At 35.9% G+C, this 17,013-nt stretch overlaps 1 protein-coding gene across 9 annotated transcripts in view; it reads right to left on the bottom strand.

Annotated features, from left to right (window-relative positions):
* EZH2 (enhancer of zeste 2 polycomb repressive complex 2 subunit) overlaps window positions 1–17,013 on the bottom strand; it is a 50,720-nt gene that overhangs the window by 21,598 nt on the left and 12,109 nt on the right. For 3 of the 9 annotated variants that reach the window (XM_053956673.1, XM_053956681.1, XM_053956666.1), the window contains exons 2-6: window positions 7,269–7,392; window positions 6,647–6,775; window positions 3,705–3,821; window positions 2,203–2,341; window positions 6–149 (exon numbers count right to left, since the gene is read on the bottom strand). In XM_053956673.1, the coding sequence (XP_053812648.1) occupies window positions 6–149; window positions 2,203–2,341; window positions 3,705–3,821; window positions 6,647–6,775; window positions 7,269–7,385 (646 nt within the window). In that variant the 5' untranslated portion in view covers window positions 7,386–7,392. Of the gene's footprint in view, window positions 1–5; window positions 150–2,202; window positions 2,342–2,890; window positions 2,998–3,181; window positions 3,230–3,704; window positions 3,822–4,155; window positions 4,210–6,646; window positions 6,776–7,268; window positions 7,393–17,013 lie in introns of those variants that run through there. The other 6 variants (XM_053956715.1, XM_053956685.1, XM_053956691.1 and 3 more) reach the window with 6 other exon arrangements.

Below are 17,013 nucleotides of genomic sequence, written 5' to 3'. Positions count from 1 at the left end.
CGTACCCATCCTGTTACCTTCCCGATCTTTTTGCTTGTCATCTCTTTCATCAGGATTGTCATCTCCATCATCATCATCTTCATCATCACTATATTGACCAAGGGCATTGACCAACTCAACAAATATTTCATCATTGATAAATCCACATTCTGAAATCCAGCAAAATTGGGAGTGAACAAAAAAAAACACAAGGTGTTTATGAGGTATTTTTAATCCTCCTTACATTTTAATTAAACTAGGGCAAATGCTGTCATTTATGAAAAACAATTTTGTAGTTTCTCCCTCTTAAATAGCAGTGTATAAACCAAGACCAGTTAAAAAAGCTCATTATTCATTTCTTAGACTAACAACAGGGAATGGAAGAAGAAAAATTCCCACATTTTTTTTCTCAACTCCCTGTGCTAAATACATATATAAATCTCTCTTCCTTGTAAGATAAAAAATACTACCAGCTACATTATTTAAGAGATTTTATGCCAGAATCCCAGTTCCAACATGGCTGGGCTTAAGCCAATCTGGAAATGCATACTAACAGTTTATAAACTAATCCTTAGGCAGCTAAGGAATCTCCAGAGAGATTTTTGCTAAGGTAGCTCCTTAGAATCCACTTCCCACAATAGAGCCCACTGGCTGAGTAATAAAAAAATAATGCAGTTATATACAAAAAATTCAGAAATTCAGAAAACTGGAAGTTACAATGCTGCATGTATCATGAGCTGTGTGGGAACTGTAGTGCTTATTGCTGTCCTTTTGAACCTGGACTGGGTTTGCATGTCAAAATTACTTGACAGAAAATAAATTTTATCACTATGTAGACAATGAAAATATCACACAGATGTTTTAAACAAACTCTTAATATACACACACAGATTAGTACAAATTGTCTCCCAAAAGTGCAATTACAGAGCTAGTTTAGAATTCTGACTCTTACATGGGAATGCCTCTGGATTACAGATTCCCACAGTATTTACATTTAATTACAGTCACACAATACAAGTTATTGGGAGACTAAAAAATCTTTCTACTTCTTAAATACTTACTTCTTCTTACTTAAATATTTTATATTTAATGGAGAACTCATAATAGTAATTGCCATCATAAACTTGCATCTCAAGATGCTCAAACAAGATTAATTTTAAAGCTAAACTCCTTTAATAATAAATTAAATCAATAATAGAAGAAATTTAGTAGTAATGTTATCATTTTGACATAACCAGTTTTCTGACAGGGAAATCAGTAAATGTGTAAAAGTATCCAAAGGCCAAAGCCCACAAAACATTCCATGTTTCTTATGAAATACAAAGGCACCAGCTATACTGAGGACATTAACATGTCTAGTAGGGCTGAGTAGCATTTATTATTGAATCACAGGCTTAACCTTCATAAATGGTATACGAACTCAAAAAATGTGGTTCTCTTTCTCAGACATGTCAGCATTAACAGGAATATGATTAATTTTAAGAAGTTATTCTCTGTTTGAGGGATAGGGTGGAGTGTGTGGGTAGTATCTCTGAGAAGGGGGACTCACAGCAGTCAAGAGAAACCTCTACAAATTAATTCGAGGCTAGTATAAGCCAGTTTTGAGGGAGCCCAGAGTAAGTGAAAGGTCTCCACCTCACTGAGACTTTAGCAAAGTGAGGGACAGATTACATTGCAGGTAGTCCATCTCCCACACAGGAGAACAGGTAAACTACACCTCAGAATAAATATATGTAATACTTCTGTACCAATAGAAGGATACAACTTTGCTCTGTAAGCTGATTTACAGAGAGGGGGTTTTTAAATAGCTAGCAAGTTCCTTAAAGAAAGGAAGGGAAGAAAACCCCACAAACCTACAAGAGGTTATTCTGTTGAATCACATTTGCAAATGTTGTCATTATCAGAATTTTGCATAATCATCCTGCCACTTTCTGCTAGGCAGGACACACACACACATCACAATATCATATTCCAAAGCTCTGAGCACAAAACTGAATCACTGTATGGTATAAAGAAAAAGTTAATGTGCTTAATTTCTCCACAGTACTGCTTAAAACTTTGCAGCCTAATGAAAATGCAGAACAATACCTTTAAATAAGGAAGCCTGTTATACCCAATGTTTACACAATGTAGAAGTTGTAGAGATACTACTGTAACAATCACACATTAGGCCTTAAGCAACGCTACAACAGTAATTTATATAGGAAGAAATGATTAGTATACCTGAGTGTTTGGGCTCACCTCTGTCTCCATGCACTTTCCCATCATAGTTCTTGATCAGTTCTTCAATAAAGGTACCATCCTGGTCAAGCACTTCATCTCCCATATACGGAATGTTATGTAAAACAGTTTCATCCTCTACCTAGGAACAACAGTGATAATCAAACCATTTTAAATTGTGTTGTCAAGTGACCATTTCTGCATTGTTTTTCACTATCTACAGGACTCTGCCTGCAACAGTAAATTAACTAGCTTCACTGCTTTAGCACATTTACCATTAACTAGAAAAACAAAACCCTCAATGACTTTCAACAATTTTTTGCATTCTTGGTGGCTGGCTCAAAATATTAACACTAGCTCCTAATCTTAAGGTTAGCAGAGCGTTTCCACGAAGTTTCTAATATGGAAACTCATTAAGTTATCTGGCTTTGGGAAGCTTGCACTTGCTAAATTCATTCGTCCCCTCTTGGGGGTTCTCTCTTACAGTAACGTAGGAAAGCACAATGGGAACCACCCTTTCATTGTTTGGCCAGAGATAAGAAAATATGCTACAAAAAGACTCTAAATTAAAGTTGTCTAAAGAGCAAACAGAGAAACATGCCTGAAAATTAAGTCTGAACTCCACTGTCCCTTTTTTTTGACTGCATACAGACTAAATGCATTAATACTCCCATCAATAGAATTTACGGACCTTGATACTCAGCTGCATCTTCCAATACTACAAAAGAACCTTCTACTGTTAAAAAAATAAACTTTCCTGCTGATCATGATTCTGTACCCATCCAATATATCCAAACACTGTTGAATTGAAAGCAAGGAGAAAAAGGTGTGAAAAAACTGTATACGTATACTGATAAAAAAACTGTTGTTTAAATCATTTCATAACAATTATTATCAAAATAACTAGTCAGCAAAGGTGGTCATATACAAAATGATGTGACAAAGATTTGCAATAAGCTAAGCTTTTCAAAAAGTCAAATACCTATATCAGAAATCTAACTTCACCGTGTGCAGAAGCCATAGCAATAATCTGAAAAAAAAAGGGCATACTCAGATATGAGAATGACCATTATGTGGGGAGTCTATTTCAGGATTTAGTTCCCTTTATTCCACAAGAATTACTATTCTGTTACAGATATGTTGGTTCATTGCCTTACATTAAAGCATTCATATCCCTCAGAAAACATTTCTCACTACACTAATTAGATACTTTCAAATAAAACTACATTTGTTAACGGCTACAAAAGACAATAGGTCACCTGAATTAAATAAACTTTACAGCAAGATTTTGGAGATAGTTAGGTACATTGAGGACAGAGATTCAGTTTGCAAAGTTACCTTTCTATTTATTTTATTTGGGGGAGCTTATTTCTGATTATTACTGCCCTATTACCAATACCTAAAGTAGGGAGGGTAATTGGCAATAGATTTTGATGGCCTACTTCTAAAATTAACACCTCCCTTTTCTCCATACCTTTCTCCTCCCTACACTTGTTTAAACTTACCATAAAATTCTGTTGAAGGGGAGACCAAGAATACATTATAGGCACAGAAGCAACAGCATTGAGGGTCTTCAGTGGGATGACTTGTTTTGGAAAATCAATGTCGCTGGTAACAGAGCACTGAAATAAGAAGTTGAAGTTACACTTACATAGCAACATCATGAAAAAAACAAACAGAAATCACAGAACACTCTACAATGTACAAAATTCAAAGAGTTTCTCAAAAGTAACCATATCAACCTTTGAAAAATACACCAGTTTTTTAAGGCATAATAGGAAAAATAGTTTTAGCAAGAGAAAAGAACCGCAAGAATTATTTATATGTCAATATATTCACTAATAGATCATGACAGCATTTTTCCACTTATTATTAAGTGGCTGTGATTATTATTTTACTCAGACTATTCAACCTACAATACAAATTAAGTCTGGTATCTCAAAACAGATTTAGTACCTGTTGCTGCTGCTACACTGATGTTAGTGTATTCACTCAGACCATCTGAGGGGCAAGTGAATTCCCCTGGATTCAGATCAATACACTGCAGAAATCATGTATTATTTATGTTATAAAAATAAATAAAATTTTACTTTAATGACAGCAAGACACCTTATATAAGTAAAAACTCCATATGTCTTTTTAATTCCTGCCTTGTTTCTCAATTATTTTCTATTTATCCTATCCTCAAGCCTTTCATTATGCTCACTGCTTGCAAAGAAAAAACAAAAATAATTCTTAGTATGTAACTCTGGATACATCAATGGATTTTTCAGCTACAGGATTTCTGTTTTGGATATTCAGAGATTTATGTAGCCTTCAAAGGATAAACAATCCATAGAAATACAGACAACAATTAAGTTATTCTTGCATCTAATAATCAACGGTTAACAAACATAAATCAACTTTTCTCAAATACTTGGACTGCAGTATGAAGAACTCTGGGGAAAAAAGTTACAAGCAAAAGCAGACAGGAACATACAAAGCTAGGGGAAGTACAACAGAGAAGATTTGGATGTAGGTAAAACAAAGTTTAGAACAGCTATCATAGCTACCTGAAAGGAAAAAAGGAAGTGGAGACAAAAGATCTTTCTCCTTTCCAGAAGGGAAAGATGAACAGAGCTTCACATTTCTAAAGAAATACACAAAGTAATGTAACAAACAATATACAGAGACAGTAACCCGGCAGAATGACACAAGCCAGATTTATTTCTTTTCTTTTTAATCTGCAGCAAATGAAATTAGATTTCTGCTGTGTATATTAATATTCTAGACATCATCTTATGCTACTGCTTCATTCCCATTTCAGGTTAATGTTTAATTTTCTAGCTAGCAGCCACCTAGCATATTTCTCATGTGTTTTTAAAGTAAAATACAAAAGTAAAAGAATTAATTACTTTTATCTTTGGAGCTAGAAGTCTCGGGCTACGTCAAAGTGACTCAGTGTTTGGTACTCAGCCTCAGTTATGCTGCTCTGTTGTTCTGGTATGGAACTCAGGTTGATGTCTGCTAGGTCTGCAAAGGGCATGCTATGGTCTCCACTCTGGTAGGTCTGCAAAGGGCATGCTATGGTCTCCACTTGATGCTGACTGTCACCAGCAATGCCCTGCACTCTTCACCAAACACAGGAAGACTCTCACAAAACCTTTCTATTTCTAGCCAGAGTCTTATGCAACTCTGAAGAAATTCAGAATATTACGAAAATACTATTTTAAAGTAATCTTTTAAAGTCCCCATCATTTCTTCATCTCACTTCTCTCACTATAAATTATGGCAACCTTAAATCAAGCATTAGAGTTCTGATTCATGAGACACAGACTGGATTGAATGTAGTAATTAGTGTGCTCTATCAATACAGGCAGGAAATTAACATAAAGAATAGTGAACACCACGCTTGAAGGAAAAGAAAAAAGAAAGAGGAACAATCTTCTACTAACAAAAAAAAAAAGTGAAAATTGGATGTGTACCTGTGTCAATTATTATCAGCTCTGATCCCACACAATAGCTATAGAGCTGTACATGAGTAACTGCATATTCAAGAACATTTAAAAGATAACACACGAAGGTCCTCTCCTTCTTGCATTTGAACATGCATGTACACAAATGCACCTCGGTGACACACTCCCACTCCCCAGTTCTCCACTAAAATTTTAAGGAACAAACTCTGCAAATTTATTTGCAGATAAAGTACTTTGGTTTGCTTTTTTTAACCTAATCACAGTAAAGTCTTTTAATTCTCACCCGACTGAAAAGAGTTTGCTTTTCAGATTATTTCAGATAAACATCTTCAAACTTATTAAATGTGAAAAAGTGCCTAAAGAGCAACTTAAAAATAAGGTAAATTAAGCTGGGATGAATATAGAAAGCTGGAATGGGCTTAAATCACTGTTGAAGTCACCATGACATAGAACACAATCCAGAGTAACATGCTCTAGGACAACCCTGCTTGAGCAGGAAAGCTGCACTAGATGACATCCAGTGGTCCCTTTCAACCCTTACCAATTATGTGGAAACCATTTTAGGCGCTCAAATTATGCCACAACTTATCAAAGTGTTCTTCACAAATTTAGCATCCAGTCTGCTTGTGCAACACAAGGATTCATTAATCTAACTCCAGCAGGAGCAAGAGTAAACTCCCAGTACCACAGAGACAGAACAGTTTTGTTAAAGGATGCTGACGTATGATCCAATCATTATCAGAAATAAAGAAGTTTTACTTTTGTGTGTCATTCAAAGCCAGGTAGCCTGGTACATATTTATTGCTTTGAAGAAGTCATATGATCAAAGTACACAATAAATAAATTCTTTAAGACACTCATACAAAACACATTGAGCTGCCAAGTCATATCATGCTGAAAAAAAATATAAAGAACAGCCAACTTTCCAGTAATAAAATGAAAACGTGCTAACAACCTTGTAAGTGGAATTACCACAACACATGTTAACCAACCTCCCTGGTCCCGCGCAATGAGCTCACAGAAGTCATGATGTGAACAGGCTGTATCCTACGTTGTTTCCATTCTTGATTTAAGATTTCAGTTCTTTCCAGTATCTTCTGACGATTAGAATTAAACATACTCTAAAAATTAACCACAACATTATAAATAAATGAAAGGCTATAAATTCATCTGCTAATATCTTAAGGCATTCTAACATTTAACCAGATACATTATAACAAAAAAAAAGTGTTCAAAACTCAAAACATACAAATTCAGTTTAAACGTCAGTGAGGTTCAATACAGTTCATTATCTCTTTCTTCAATTTATACCATGTTCTCACATTTAGAGAGTCACTGGAACTAAATTCTAAATTAAATTTGAAAGAGAATGCAGCTAAAGAAGTTTCTATATTAGCTCTCCACAACCTCTTCTGATACTTGACATTCTCAACCCAATCACATATAAATGTATCATATATGTTTATAAGACCACAGAGTTAAGACAAGTTCTCAGTAGGCTGACAAAGTATTCAATGAAATTGTTATAGCAAGTGTGAACTGTAGTACACATACTTCAGAAAATAATCAATACTTGTAAAATTTTATAAGCAATAGAACCAAAAGATAAAGTACCTTTACTTCATCAGCACGTCGGAACCTCTTGAGCTGCCTCAGTCTCATATATTCCGATTTTACACGTTTTCTCCAACAAATTGGTCCCTTCTCAGATTTTTTTCCAGTTTGACCCATGATTATCCTACAAGAGACAATGTCATGTTTGTATTACCAAATCTGACACCACTGCTTACAGAAGTTAGATAGGAAAAAACATTCCTTTAATATCTTTCATATCCAATTCCTTTAATTCATTTCAATCACACACTTGCAATACCATCCCAATTCAACAGGAAAAAAAAGGAAAACATATTTAAGTGATAGGCACCAGAAAACAGTAATTTTAATAGCAAATCAGCAGACCCTTCACATTTGCACTTCTAATGCCTCTATACAAAAAGGTATCTGATGGAATTTAAAGGGCTGAAGAGGAACAAATCAAGATTGCCACTGCAAAGATACACACTGGAATCATTGCAAGTAGCCTTGTAAATTAACTTCTGGAGAACTATGTTCTCCAGAACATAGCAGACAAACCTTTTTCTCCTTGCAGGAAGGGTCATCTTCACTAAGATACCAACTCCTACAACAGCCTTCTGGAGTTGACCTCAAGTACAGAGGTACCCCAAGGAATACTCAGCCCCCCAACAGCCACTCAAGCATGAAAAATTTGTAGAACTTCAGGCAGTGAGTTTTGAAACAGCCATAATAAGAGACTTTGCTCTTTTCTCAAGTATTCTATAAGACCACAAACTGCCCACTGATTCCACTTTACTGATCACCCTCCAAGTGCCAAGTGGTTCATTTTTACATTACAGGACTGTTGGCAATGAATTTGTATTTTTATGCTATAATCCAAATTGCTAGAAATGCCAATCTGCTCTGTATTTTTCAAAATCAAGGACCGTATGCTACAGCTATGCTGGCAATGACTATTTTGACAGCATCCTGAAACTAAACCACTACATCAAAGACTGGCTTCTTCTCAAAAGCTGCATTATAAAGCCTACAATATTTCACTGAATAGCTCAAAATACCATTCACATGGACTGAAAGGCTGGAACATCCAGTTGCCCAGGGTTAATACATTCTCAAACAAGGATAATCAGTTTGAGCAGAAACAACTCCCGCCCTTCTAATTATCAAGACAGGTCAACATGAACAGAGGTGTCATCTTTGGCCTCAAATCCAATGCCCAGTACTATCTTCACGGCCCCACACTACAGCTCCCTTAACAGTCATAAGTACAGCTTTATCCAAGTTACTGGAAGCTTACTGCTTTATTTTCAGCAGTTCTGTAGAGGTCAGATTTCAGTTCTATCAGACTTGATGATGATGATGAGAGGGAAAAATCAATACAGAATTTATTTATTCTCAAGACTATGCATTCATTACAGTGAACAAAAAGGTAGTAAGTCTATAAAAGCCTGAACCCATTTTCATGCAAGACTTAATAAGATTTAAAATAATATTTTGCAAGAAAAAATGTTGGACTTTTAGATTTAGGATGAAAAAATAATCGACAAATAGTAGACTTTCCAACCCAAGTCATTTTTCCTCAAACATCCTTTGAGGAAAAAAGACACAGGATACAAATAACTACGTAATGCACCTGACTAGACAGAGGGTAAGGACAGAAAGTTACCGCAGGGAGATAAATCTAGAACAAAGCATCAAACACAGTTACCCTGCTTCCATGCACAAGACAGCAAGTAAAACCCATTTGTATCTCATTCACCACAACCCTAGCAGTTACAAAAGATAAAAAATAAAATGATAATTAAAAAATAATCCTAGACCATTCATGTTTGAACACAGACAAGATAATCAGTGATTCAAAGTACACTATGATACTGATTAAAGAGCAGCATAAAAGCATTATGAAGTATAGAAAAGATACTGTATCATATGCTAAACTAGGCAAAGTAAAAATATTGAAAAACAACCCGTGAACTGGAAATAAATTAGATATAGAATAAGTACCATTAAATAACAGACAACCTCAATTTGTAACAGTATAGAACATCAAAATTGCTTCAGTTATGATTCAGCCAAAAGACATGGAAAAAAGTCAATGAACTCAAAAGATAAATGAAAGCTCAGCTGATGATACTGAAATAATATAGCCCATAAAACTGAAACACAAATTTCATTTACTTACTCTAATACTGCCCCAACCACAGCTCTTTTTATTCTAGTTCCTGGATAATAACAAATTATTCTGGCTTTAAAAAAAGCTTTCTTGACTGAAACTAAATTGCCAGATAAGCCTTGCTCATCAGAAACAGATCTATACAGAAATCACATATAATTGGATTAAAAACAACAACAAACAGACAAACCCAAGAGAATTTCCATCTTTCTTTTATGCAACTTAAGTACAGTCCCAGGAAGACTTGAGAGAAATACAACCCCATAAAAAAAAAAAAATCCAATCTATTCATTTTCCCAGTAATGAACAACATTGCTACTTGTTGCACAGACAACTTAATAGTCAAGGCACCAAATAATATATGATAGAAAATTTTAAAATCCACACTGTTGCTTACATCAAGTTAGGGCAAGAAAAAGTTCTCCTACATAAAGCCAAAATGTTAATATGCAACAGTCAGTAGGATATACATCATACATTAAGTCCAATGTGATAAAACAAATTAGAAACTACATCTTAAATGGTAAGTCCATATTAAGAGAAAAAGCACTTAGTGGAAAGGAAGCATATGCACAGAGAGTATAGAAAAATTATACCTAGGGAAAAAAAAGTGTCTTGGATGCATGCTTGTAAAAACTTTTCAGAGATTGCCAAAATTAATATATTACTGGTCTGTGAGCAGCAGAGCCAAGTGAACTGTGTTTGTATGTCTTTAGGCACTCTAATGTAACCAAAGTAGAATTACTGTATTGCTAACACATGTCCCCAATCTCTGAAGAAAGTACAGAATAAAAATAAACCAAGGCAGGGGGCAGGGCAGGAAGAGCATATTCACAGAGTTAATTCTCATACTGCAATTGATCTATCATCTCCACATTAGGACTACAGACAAATGCCATTGACGATTTCTCATGTCAGTTCAAAGGTTGTCACCAAAATTTTACATTTAAGAAGCTAGACCTGAGAAACAGGGATAAGAAGTTTCACAGGCAAGGATGGCCAGTGTTGGGGAGCAAAAAACAAGAACTATGAAAGTAGGGTGCTGTACACTATTTCCCATTCCTGAAAACAAAAGTAATTTGGAGAATTAAAAGACTTCAGGGAAACATCAACAATCTCTGGGGCAAGTTCAGGGTCGTAGATGCTGTCTCAAGCCTCCTAGTGGTCTACTTGCCTAGAACCTATGTGTAAGACAAACCTCTCTCAAATCACTTTCTTGTGCACGTAAAGAGTAGAACCGCTCAAAGTACTCTGAACTGTAACAGACTACACAAATCCCACCTTGCTAGACAGAACAAAAAACTTGCACATTTTCCTTAAAGTACATTGTATGGGAGTCACAGCTAGGACTGCAGAGCAGAGAAGCTAGTGAATGTTAAAATCAATTTGTCAGAACTAGCCAACTTTACATATAAAGTTTCAGAATACTCCCTACAGGAGCCGAACTGGCCAAAGCTAAATCCCATCTGTCTGAGAATAGTGAAGTCTGTCTTAAGACAGCACAGTTTGAAACAGTTTCCATGTAATAAATAAAACATGATGCTGATTATCTTAGCACAATAGTCTGATTCCAAGAGCCGTTAGGCCCTGTTCCCACTTCCCCTTCTGAATCCCACTAGTTGTTGGTATTGTTTTAAAATCTTATTCTTTCCCATTTTTTTAATCTTTTTGATCAAAATGGTCCAGAGAAACCATCTAACTGCCAAAGTCCTGAGAAGCTCTAGTCAAAAAAAAAAAAAAAAAAAAAAAAACACTATGTAGCAGTCAAGTAAGTTATTAAGTTATTTATGGGCAGAGTATTGCCTATCCAGAAAAGATACAAAGAAAGCAAGCACAACTCCAAAGCAGTGATACTGTTTCTAGAGAAAGCTCTTCTCCCAAAATTCACTATGACTTCCATGCACAACCTCAGCTAAAACAGACAGATCTCACCTGGCATCACAGTAAGGAGGGAAACCTTGCCATAACTCCCTGGACCCTCTTTGCAGAAGAGGGAACACTATGGGCTGTCTCATTCCACACTGGGCAATCACTCAAATACCATGACAAAGAAAGGAAATTATTATACTAATGAAAGGACCAATGGTATCCCAGACCCCCACCAAGTACAAAAAAAATGATAAAACTAACCCCTCTTAAGGAGAACAATAAGAGGGTATAGGAATGAGACATAATAAAGCCACCTAAACACAAATTTAAAAGAAAAACATACAAGAAAATAGAAATGAAGACATAGCTGTTCTTTTCAGTTTCTACTCATACTTGCATAGTTGGAAATGAAAATCAAAAAATGTCAGTGTCCTAAAGCATATACATTTGTTTTTTAAAGAAACCCTGCTGAGCATTTCATAATTCTGTACAAGACCAACAGCTTTAGAATAAGTTTTTAAGAAAATTCATATTTAAGCCTATTCATTCAATTTAAGCCTATAAGCTTAAATCAGGCAACCTTTACTTTCAGCAGACAAATTGTGTACAATACACCTAGGACTCACAATGAGACAATGAAGTGTAGAACAATTTCAGCTCAAATTGCTCCCGTTTTGCCTACAGAACACAGAAATAGCCTTATTTAAAGACAACGTCCTATTTTTCTTTGATCATTTTGGCAATATCCATCAGTGACAGACAAGCACACAGATCATTCTCTAAATTAGGCAGCCTATTCAAACAGTCATACAGCTGTCAAAAACTATATTTAAGCTCCTCTGGCTACCATGCCAAATTTCAGGAAAAAAGATAAATTAATGAAAATTTTCAACTAAGAAGCATGGGAGAACAAATGAGGGGCCCTGCCCTTTTAAAAGAACACTATTAGTTTGCAATTGTGCTTAATATTGCACAGTATTTTAAACTTCTCTTATCTTCCCACTACTCAGGATCCCTATTTGGAGATATTTATTAATAGAAACATATTTTGTACAGTATAGTATAATTTATAAGGTCTTTTTTGGTGAATTAATCTACACTCATAAGGTTATTCACATACTTTAAATATATGCTAATCTAATACAGTACTTCAGAGCACTCTTAACCACCAGTTTCAGTGCAGAGAGTGAGGGGACAGTGAGGTTGGAGGAGAATATAAAACCCAGTAGAGAAACTGCATTTGAAATCTGATGCAAATAGAACAATGAAATAAGTAATCATGGAGTTTTTTGATGCCTAGAGCAGTGGGAGAGTAATGAAGGTATAAAATAATTCAGACGGGGCATGGCCAGGGAGGCAAGAAGTACTGCTTCTATGTCCTAGAAAGCCAAATGTTTTCACAAGTTCTTCTCAGAAGCTGGAGGACCAAAGGAATGTATTTAACTTCAGGACCCAGCTCAATGACGATAGCACAGTGCTGCTTGATCTCCCTTCCAGCTCACCTTCAGCACTGCCCACAGCCCTACAGTGACCTACTGCCACTGACTGGAAAGCTCAAAGCCTGCACCTGAGCTAGCTGCAGGAGCTGTCATTTCAAATACTATACCTTTACTAAATTAGAGTCAACACCACATCATGAAGATACTCACCAAAGTAACTTCCTCAGCATCAATGGCACTTTACTATCATCCCACCTTTCCCAACTCTTCATTTTCACCCCAGTACAGCTCATTAAATACATACAATTGACCAATGATAAATAAAAACTCACAACTGCAATTGTTTTCGGACACACAGATGAGTTTCACAATCCCATCCACAGCTGTGGCATCCTCTGCACAACTATAAAGCAGGAAGAATTTTATAGAAAATCAGGCCAACACTACAGAAAAACTAGTGCGGGCAGTGAAACCACAAACAGGCACTGGTTTCATACATCAGTGTGCTCTGGAGTGGCAGGCATGCTCTTTAGCTGTAAGCTGTTATCAGATCCAGACAGCATACAAGTCTTTCAGCCTAAGCTTATGCAATCTTACTCATGGACAAATTATTATATAATAAACCCTACCTGAAGTCAACACAGAGCACTTTCAAGCATCTACAGAAGTTAAAGAGGAAAAAAAAAACAAACCAAAGAAAGCCAACCACACCCTACCACACCCTTCTGTTTTTTCACAAACCAAAAAAAAATTTATTTAGGCAGCAGAATTTAGGACAACTTTCACATTCAACCCAAAAATGCAGAATTTTAGCAACAGAAAGGATTAACAACATTTTTCCACTAGCCTGCAAAAAAATTCAGTACTTGCTAGAAAACAAGAAAAAAACCAAATACTCCCATTAAGAATGCATTTCAAGTATCAAAATTCAATGAGTTAAGCTTAGACCTGAAGTTGTTAACTTTACCAAACTATCTCATAAAGAACTAAAATCTTTTTTGTGACAGTATTTTACAGAGCACAATACAATAAAACGATTAACTGCAGCTAACTATTTTTCAGATAAGTTAAACTAAACTGCTTAGAAACTCTTAGATATTTCCTTTTAGTATTCTGTTTCAAGCACCCTAAATGCCAAAACAAGATAATACAGTCCATGAACCTAGCCTAAATCTTTCCAGAGTAAGTAGTTTCCAGCACTCTTACTACAACCATCAAGCACCTGAAAAAAAAAAAAAAACCAAAACAAACCAATAAAACACATACATTCAGCCAGACTTCAAAAAACACTAACTTGAAAATAAATTATAAATTAATGCTTTAATCTAACAGATCTGTCTTCTACATTTATATCAGACTTTTTAATAACACAGAGAGATTCATAGAAAAAAATATGTTCAAACCCCAATAGTCTTTTTTTTTTAATAAAGTAAGAAAAACTGTTCAGTTGTGATTTCAGAGCTGCTAAGTCTTTCCACATTAAGTTATGCAAGCTGTAGGTGGGTGGGGGGGAAATGACACTCACAGAATCTCGCAGGGCTTTTTACCTGTGCTATTACAGCAAACACACAAGAAGATATGACCAGAAGTTTTATAGTTGCCACTCTGCTTTCTGGATTTTCGAAAGCAAAACAAAATATGGTTTTCTTTCAAACTTATCTATGTAAAATACCACGTTCTCATTTCCATGGGAATAAAAATATTCCCAAGGCCACTGTCAGCTTGGGTATTTCAGAGCCCAAACTAGACCAACTAACAAAAATCTCTATCTCTGAAATACAACATAGGAAAGATTAATATAATTTCTTAATAATACTTCACAAAAACAACAACAGCACATTTAATCTTTTAGAGAAGTAATTAGAGAAATAGATGGGAATAAAGTGTAGTGTGTTTTTACTATTTTATATCACAGAAATGTGATATTTTAAGTTTATAGTACAGTTCAACCTATTTTTAAACAAGAAATGCCTAAAAATACTTATATATTAAATTATATCATGTTGTTATTCCATATGCTGAAGTACTGTATCATTAAAAGCAGTTTAATTTCAAGAAATAACTTACATCAAATGCTACCATCAGTTCAACTACCTTCCTCAAATGCTATTTGGTGTCAGTTTGACCTGGAAAAGACATCATCAGTCCACTGTATCAGTGGTCACTCATTTCTACTTCTACATAGCCTTCTCTACTGTGAGTGCTTAAGTGCTTATGATTCTGTAATCAAACTAGGTCAGGCAAGCAAAAAAAAAAAAAATCTGTCTGAACAGCCCAGAAAATGAACATACTTGGTTTTTAAATACATTTTTTCAACAATATCAGCTCCACATGCCAGTTTGTTCAGCAGCCACAGGTTTGTTCAGTGTGTTCAAGCCATGAATTCTTCAATCCACATGAGGGACAGAGGGGCGACACTGGGGCAGAAACAAGAGGCAAAGAACTAAAACAGGAGAGGGCAACAGCTCAGGCTTCAACACAAGCATTTGTGAAACCATGCCATCCGTCTGATACTCAGTTTTACTGGTACAGAAAAATTATTCTTAAAAAACAGAAACACGAAGCATTTATTAAGCCATCCATGCCAGCTGTGCCACTCTTTGGGCAGGTAAAGGCCAGCAGCTTGTATTTGCCTACAAAGGCTTAACCAGTACCAGGTTCTCTTTGGGAGTATCTAAAAGAAAATGATCAGTTAACTGATCTAAGCAGGTAACTCCCAATATTTCATCTGGTCTTCCTCACTCTGACAGGCATCAGTGGTTGTGGATGATGTGGTTAACAAAATACTCACAATCAGTTCTGACAAGATTACATGTTCTGCAAGAATGTTCTTGATCACTCAGGAGATGGAAACTTTTACAGGCTATTACCAAAGACAAAACTATTAACTAACTAATCTGATGGAAGGAGGAGAACCATCAGCAGCCTCAGATGTACCAATGCCAATCCCAAACTGAGAAGCAATGACTGTGTGTAAAAATTCAGAATATTTCCTGTTTTTCCTCCTCAAGTTAGCAGAAAACCCCTGGCTTGCAAGAATAATTAAAAACCTGTTCTGCGGCATGGGTAACAACTTCATTCAAGACACTTTATTGTCAGCACTCACACCAACACAGTCTGATGCTGGCTATAGGCTTTTCAGGTAATATGGCAGCTCCAAAAGCAAAAGGTCTGATGCTACAAATAGTCATGCTTTTATTATAAGCAGTCTCATTACAAGGAAGCTCCTATTATTGTGACAGCTACTTATTTGTAATTAGTATTTGCAACACTAAAATACACTTCAATTAGTAGAATCCCTTTTACACTACCCTGCCACTGCAATATTGTTGGGGTTATGTACCATCAACCTGAAGATTTTGCCTCCACTGGAACTGCTGTTAAATCCAAGGCCAGTGTACTTTCTCCTTCCTGATATAAACAATGGTTACTAGCTAATTAGTAATTACCTAACAGAATTTACTTTGTAGAACAACATTTCAACCAAAACTAAACAGCACATTCACTTACCTGTTTGCTTTTGGAAGCTGATAACAAATACATCCTAGTGTACTGCTCAACTAGAACCAGGAAAGGAAGTGGGAACTTAAAATGGCATTAATTTCCTCTCTTCATTGTCTGTCTACACTACCTCAGCACCTCAGACTGACTTTGCACAGCGAACATGGTACATTTGATTGTGCTGCTCAGTTACTTCAAATTACATATCTTCTGCACTCAAAAGCATAGTTTTCTAAATGGACCAAAGCTGCTCATGCTGGCACCATAAATATCCAAACTGGCAAGGAAGAAGCAGAACCATGACACCAGAGTCAAGGGAAAGCAGAAAAAAACCTCTCCTCTTCAATGCAAGCAAAGCAATCCAGCATATGATCCACTTGTCTGAGACTAGAACATTTATCTTCCACACCATGTAAAACATATCATTCACACTGCGTAGTTTTTTGTTCTTTACAGCACAATCAATGTGTTATCAATGCAGTTAATGCATTAACTACTTCTGCAGGAGTAGCTTTCAAGAAGCTGCTTCCTGCTATCTCTTCATCAACCAAAGATTGCTCTGAAAAGATGTAGTCAGTGGCAAACAATAGCAGCAAGCTTGTCTACATCACTTGTCAGTGCAAGACAGATGAAAAACTAGTGTGTAGGTTCCTTCAATTGCGTTCTGCCACATAACATTCCACATCCCACTACAGCCACTCAACGAGTATTAGCAAAAGTCAATGGCTTCAAGGCACGTTCTATTTATTCCTACAAATATTCTTTTAGAATACCACACATAAGCTCCCCAAACTCCTGAGCG

Source organism: Vidua chalybeata, chromosome 1 (genome assembly GCF_026979565.1).
Source record: "Vidua chalybeata isolate OUT-0048 chromosome 1, bVidCha1 merged haplotype, whole genome shotgun sequence".
Classification (NCBI taxonomy): Eukaryota; Metazoa; Chordata; class Aves; order Passeriformes; family Viduidae; genus Vidua; species Vidua chalybeata.
The sequence above is the reverse complement of the archived record's forward strand: the minus strand, read 5'-3'. Positions and strand labels throughout refer to the sequence as shown.